General features: G+C 38.4%; 1 protein-coding gene across 1 annotated transcript; it reads left to right on the forward strand.

Moving 5' to 3' along the window:
• The first annotated feature begins 655 nt into the window (after positions 1-655).
• LOC127780386 (basic helix-loop-helix protein A-like) lies at positions 656-7,223 on the forward strand. Its single transcript, XM_052307290.1, has 8 exons — positions 656-813; positions 1,142-1,447; positions 4,132-4,228; positions 4,462-4,476; positions 4,617-4,673; positions 4,876-5,425; positions 5,597-6,024; positions 6,691-7,223. The coding sequence occupies exons 1-8, from the start codon at positions 719-721 to the stop codon at positions 7,150-7,152; spliced, it is 2,010 nt and encodes a 669-aa protein (XP_052163250.1). The 5' UTR covers positions 656-718; the 3' UTR covers positions 7,153-7,223.

Consider the following 7,223-nt stretch of genomic DNA (forward strand, 5'->3'; position numbering starts at 1 on the left):
TCAAATAAGATGGACGGTCAAACGTTGGGCACGAATATTCACGGCTGCACTTATTTTGAGACGGAGGTAGTAACCTTTTATGTTTCATATCAAGCTTAATAACTTTAGAATACACTATGTTTTATTTTTTTAATTTGTATATGAACAGTAAATACTGATATGTTTTTTTAATAAAAAAGATCATCTTTCAGCTTTCACAACATTATAATTCCTTTTACTGAAAATACTACTAGTCTTACCCAGTGGTTAGATTATATTAAAGAAAATATTTAACTACCGACGTTGTAACTAGGTAAAAAGCCAAGAACTAAGAACTTCACTCATCATCTACATATATGCGCAGAGAATAATTAATTTCATTTCTGAAGCAAATTCCAAAATTCCAAAATTTATCAGTTTAAATTTACAAATATTTTGTACGAACATAAAAAAAGAACAAAAACCGTGCTGACGTCGAAAACGACATGTATGAACCGTTTTTTTTTTTCCCTTTGTCGACACATGTGGAGGCCGGGGAGTAGTACGCATAGTAGCTCCTATAGTCCACGTGACCGACCTCGGCATGAGCCGTCGGGTGCAGCCACCAGTCAAACCCCACCACCTTCAAATCAATTCTTCCATCCCCAACTATCAGACCATCTCCCTACCTAAGCTCCCTCACTCCCTCGCCTTTACTTATCGATCTCGATCATCCACGAGCTAGCTAGCAGTGCTCGCCATGGCCGGCGGCGAGGCGCAAGCGGCGCTGCAGGCGGTGGCGCAGAGCCTCCGGTGGACCTACAGCCTCCTCTGGCAGCTCTGCCCCCACCAAGGGTACCTACCCTACCTACCTACCTACGACACGATGCACAGTGTTCATCCATGGCCGGCCATGGCGGATCGTCGTCGTTGTCGATGATCATCGAAGGAAGCTAGAGGATATGGCTCAATACTTTGATAATATATATACTGATCTCTCCGTACAACAAAAATATAAAAATTCTAGCTAGTATCGAATGAGACATATGCTATGCTAGTACTACAAATTTAAAAAGATGTACATATTTTGATTCGTATTATTAGAATATATCACGAGTTTTTATATTTTGAGACGGATATAATAATTCTGAATTTAGTTGTGATCGCATGGCATGGCATGCAGGAGCTCGCTGGTGTGGGGGGAGGGGCACTACAACGGCGCCGTCAAGACGCGAAAGTCGACGGTGATGCAGCCGCCGCCGGCGGAGGAGGAGGACGACGCCGACCACGCGGCGCGCCACCGGAGCCGGCAGCTGAGGGAGCTCTACGACTGGCTGCAGCAGGCCGGGGAGAACTCCAGCGGCGGCGTGCAGACGTCGTCGACGACGGCGAGCCGGCGGCCGGGGGCGGCGCTGTCGCCGGAGGACCTGACGGAGACGGAGTGGTTCTTCCTCATGTCGGCATCCTACTCCTTCCCTCCCGGCATCGGGTATATAATAAAAAATATAGATATAAATATTTAAGCATGCATGCATAAATTAAACCACACTTCTTGTTACGTGTTCTTGGCAAAATGATGAACAATTACCACTAATTAATTGGAGCCAGAAACCCTAAAGATTTACCCACCTGGTTAATTAATCGGTGTGTTGATCCACGCATGCATGCATGCAGAAAATCAAGATCAGGATAGCTCCTTTTCTTTCGCAGGTTAATTAGCTAGATCTTCACGTATAATTAGCTAGCTAGATTTTAAAATATAATTTATTCAATTTGATTTATGATTTTTATTTTTTATTTCAAATAGATACAACTGTATACAAAATTTTATTTTGGTACATACCTCCGATCCAACTACATCAGAGGTAAAAAAAAAAAATTAAACCGTTGGAATTGATTAGAACAAGATCGTGCGGTCAAATTATATCATAACTAACTTTTCTGATTCTCTAAAGCATAGAGATGTATATATACATCGTACTATTAGGCTCTATATTTCCTGATTAACACTAGATGCATATATAATTTTGATAGTCAAAATATACTTTTGATAGGCTCTAAAGAAAAACTTAATAACATGTACTCCCTCCATATACTTTTGATAGTCATATTTTATCTTGACACATAGATCAAGTATAAGTAATTCTACTTATCATCCATTTAAACACGCTACTAGTTATTCCTCGTAACCAAGCGATTCATTAATATTTACATTTCTCGATGCTTGTGTAGCCAATATTATGTGGAAGAATGGAATGTCATTAAGAGGGTAGGTTGTTGGATTGAAATATGCCTATCAAAAATAAATTTTTAGATTTGGAAATATGCCTATCAAAAGTAGATGGAGGGAGTATTAATTAATGTGAATTTCCAATCCTACTGTTGTGATATTAGGCTTTGTACCTTCTTGTCCAGGAGGTATATATATGGCTCTTTTAAGGATGGGAGAAAATATCATCTTTAATACAACTATATATGGCTTTTGTTTGATAAATACAACTTTTATTTTGTATGAATACAAATATATTGATAAATATCCACCATTATAATCCTAACCCATTAGGATCATATGGTGTATATTTTTTTAACTATTTGTTTTTTATAAATTAATATTAAGAGATCACAATAAAAATATAGTATTATGAAAGTACTCTTAACAACATATCCAATGATAAAATTATTATTATTACAAAATATAGTGTTCAAATTGTATAGAATTCAATAGCCTGATTTTATGACGTCAAGTAAATTAAATAAAGAATGAAGGTAGTGCTAGAGTGATCAAACAATATCTCTCCTAAAATATGTCCTATAAGTTTTACTCCATAAATCCAAGGGTCTGTTGGGTTATTTTTTTAGATAATAACATACTACCCCTTTTCAAAATGTATGATTCTATTGAGTTTTTGCACAACATTTAACCATTTGTCATATTAAAAATTAGTATAAACATCTAAAAATATAAGTTACGATTATATTTTATTTGATGATAAAACAACTCACAACAAAATAAATGATATTTATATAATCTTTTTGGAATAAGACGAATGATCAAACATTATTAAAAAGTCAATGGTATAGTACGTTTTGAAATTGATAGACTATGAGAGCAAAATTTTGAGATAACATGGAAAATTATCCTCTTAGACATTGCACTGTGTAATAATTAATAATAATGAATGAAAGGCTAAGACTTTTCTTCCACCTTATATAGGTGGTTGAATATATAGCAATCACATCATTACATGATTTTGTAACCAACCGTCTCTATAGCTCCGATACAGTGCTAGTTTCACATCGTAATAATTAAAGAGTATAATAATAAATCGAGGTGTATTTCTCATCGATGAAGTGATGTGCCGCTTAGCTAAATTAAACTCGTATGCGAAAAATCAGTATATGTCCGGTTAATTTCTAAGAGAGAGATTGAGAGAGAATAATTGCGCCCCTCCAAATCCCCCTCTTGGACGTTAGGGAGCTATATAGACGGTATTGCTAAGTGCGATGTGTACATAACGTACCTGTCGTAGGAACATTTCTCATCCAAATTAAGTAGTAATGCATGGCATGAAATCCATTTTTGTATTTTGCATGGCAAAGAATGACAACAAGGAATACACTAGCTAGCCCCGCCCTTTTTCAATTTAATTTAACATCAAACTTAGTTATTGTATTTCTTTTGTCAGAATAGCATGCATTGCATACTCTTTAAAAATAATTAATTAGTGTATTTTACTAGTCTTAGAAAGGTATCAAGAGAGACAACTAATTATAGTTGGGAGACACCAAACTTGTTTTTAATAATGACAATTAAAACCCTACCTCTACATCCAACATAGACGTACATAGTCCGAAGGCGCCAAATATTTGTACATTTAGCTACCAGATTTCAGTACGAGTTCTCACATTATAATTTTTATTTTTTTATTTTTTTTATAAACAATCTGGTACCCTTTTATGTCTGGAAGGAAAAAAAAATTCTAAATTGCAACATTTTAGTCGGTGAGAATGGTACTCTGTCCTAGCTACTTTCTACACATGAGAGAGAGAGAGAGAGAGAGCCTTTAATTGCCCTTGCCCATGCATCTTTCTTTGCACACATGTATGCTTTTCACATTGTCATGAGGAGAGAACTTGTTAAGTTGCACACATGTGTGCTTTGCATGTCTTCAGGTTACCTGGAAGGGCATTTGCAAGGAGAGGCCATGTATGGCTCACTGGAGCAAATGAAGTTGACAGCAAAGTATTCCTAAGAGCAATTCTTGCCAAGGTTCAGCCATCACCTTCTCTTACCTATTTTTCACTCTGAATGCCAACAGTGCTTTGCACATTGTAGTCTGTTTGCAAACTGCAAATGATGACCATAATCAGATCAGAAAATAAAATAATATTATATACTTTTTGAGCCAGCTAGCAAGAATATGTAACAATAATTCTCCTTTTTTTTTCTTGTTCTTTTCCCTGATGTGGTGCATAACAAATAACCAAACTGATGAATGGCAGAGTGCTGGTATCCAGGTATTTGCCTCTAAAAGTAGCTACACGTTTACTATGAAATTTTGTGGCTTTTGTTCCTCTTTGGATGCAGTGGCCATTATCTAAAAACTATGAATTTCCAGACTGCAGTTTTTATCTAATTTTGTGACTTTGTACATCAGACAGTTGTGTGCATTCCTGTTGTCGATGGCGTCCTGGAAATTGGAACTACGGAAAAGGTGATTTCGTATATTATCAGCTGACAATCTAATTATATGGGCCATATAATTAAGTATAAATCAAAATACCTCATAATACATTATAAAGTATCTAATGTGATTATGTGAATATTGGCTATTTCAATGTAATTTGATATATGAAACTGATAATCCTCTGAAACTCCGTAAGGATCAAAGTAATCAAAATGTATATATTTTCAAGGTGGAGGAAGATATGGGCCTGATTCAGTATGCAAGGGGCATCTTCATGGATCAACATGGCATCCACATGAAGCCTACCCTCTCACAGCACTCAACATCCAACCCAGTCACCCACTGTACTCATCAGCATCCAATCCAGGTTCAGATGCAACTAGGTATCACCAGCCAAACAAAGTTTGATTATTCAGATGAGCTCAATGCAGATGAGGAGAATGATGACACAGAAGAAGAGGGCATGTCAGGTTCAGACACTAACAACACTGACACTGAAAGGAATTCAGGCCAGCTGCAACTTCAAATGCAAGACCAACTGAACATGGTGAGCAATGACCACCAGACAATGCCAAATAATGCAGTTTCCAGTGAGCTAATGCAGTGTGAGATGTCAGAAGTGGTAAGAGATGGCTGCTCAAATAATATTTTAGAGGATGAAATCCAAATGCTGATGGATTGCCAAAACAGTAATTGTCAGTTCAATTTGCAAGGGCCAGATGAGCCTTGTCACTCTTGGCATTTTCTCTGCGAGGAGTTACAAAATGATTACCAGCCAGGTATTACATTTGAGAAGATAATCCTTCAAAAGCACCCTTGTTCCAAAAATATATATTTGTACTCTTCACACAAGCACTGCCATTTTTTTTTCTTTTTTGCATACATCCTCAATTCTTGCATTTCTTTTCCATATATTTGATACAACTGTCTCCATTTCCCTTCTGTCACAGCTACTGAAGATCAAGTGGCATCACCTGAAAATACCCATTACCCAAAAACACTCATGACAATCCTACATTACAACACGCTGCGACAACAAGAGATGAACATCAAGAACTACTTGCCAGTTTCAGAGAAATCATCATTCTCCAGATGGACTACTCCTGAAGGAAGTGATGACAACAAGACCATGATCAGTCCAGGCACCACACAGAGAATGCTCAAGAGCATCCTGATGATTGTTCCCAGTAGTCACTGCAGTTACAGGGGAGCAGAAACACCTGAATCAAGGGGCGGGAAAGGCGCAAGTGGAACGCGAAAAGTCGGTGCCATCCAAGGTGATTTCAGTGCCAACCATGTGCTGAAAGAGAGGAGAAGAAGAGAGAAGCTCAATGAGAAGTTCATAATTCTGCGATCTTTGGTACCTTTCATGACAAAGGTAATTAAGTACTCCCTCTATTTCTATAAAGCCGTATTTGACTAGTTATCTTATTTAGAAAGTATGTGCAAATATGTAAAATATAAGTCATACTTAAAGAACTTTTAATGTTATTAAATAATAAGTCACACCAAAAATAAAACATATATATTTTTAATAAGATAAATGATTAAATGTATATATAAAAATTAATAGCGTCACATATTTTAAAATAGAGGGGTATTTAAGTACCCACAGGATCATCAAAATTCAGTTATCTTTTCTTAAGCCTCTAACGAACATTGGAAGATCCTCACTAATGGCAGCATGAATCTAGGGTTCACTATTTCGGAATGCAAAATATGTTTTGCCGGGCATCCGATTTTTAAAAAATTCAGAATGAAGAAAATTGAATCTTTTTTATGGATTTGAATAAATCTTGATAAATTCGAAAAAATTTCCGAACTTTTGGCCAGAAGTGAATCCTACCCGTATCCACCGGTAATAAACCTAAATTTTTGGGAGTAATGAATTAATGTTATATATAATCCATGAATTATATAGTTCCAAACTACTCCGTAACAAATTTTCAGGAGTAGTGAAATTAATATTATTACAATCTCAGAAAAAAATGGCAGAAACAATTAATCTGTTTTCAATTATTAATTAATTTGTTTTTGTGTCCAGATGGACAAGGCGTCGATACTAGGCGACACGATCGAGTACGTGAAGCAGCTAAGGAACCGCATACAAGAGCTCGAGTCGTCGTCGTCGTCGTCACGAGCAGCCGCCCGGGCGCCATCGGCGGCGGCCGCCGGGAGGCGGAGGAAGAGATCCGCCGCCGCCGCCACTGCCACGGCGGCGGAAGGGATGAGCAGCAGCAATGGCCGCAATGGCGGCGAGGCGGCGGAGGTGGTGCAGGTGTCCATCATCGAGAGCGACGCGCTGCTGGAGCTCCGGTGCGGTTGCGGCGGCGGCGGCGGCGGTGTGGTGCTGCTCCGGGTGATGCAGGCGATGCAGGAGCTCCAGCTGGAGGTCACCGCCGTCCAGGCCTCGTGCGCCGGCGGCGAGCTGCTCGCCGAGCTGCGCGCCAAGGTCGTCGTCATGATCCTGATCTGCATGAAAATGCAAATGCAAATGCAGAATTAAGCTTTCATTCTTGCTCCTCTGAATTCTGAATTTATATATTCACCCTTCTTTCGATCTGCTCGTACGTTCGT

The sequence above is a fragment of the Oryza glaberrima genome, chromosome 7 (assembly GCF_000147395.1).
Source record: "Oryza glaberrima chromosome 7, OglaRS2, whole genome shotgun sequence".
NCBI classification, from domain to species: domain Eukaryota; kingdom Viridiplantae; phylum Streptophyta; class Magnoliopsida; order Poales; family Poaceae; genus Oryza; species Oryza glaberrima.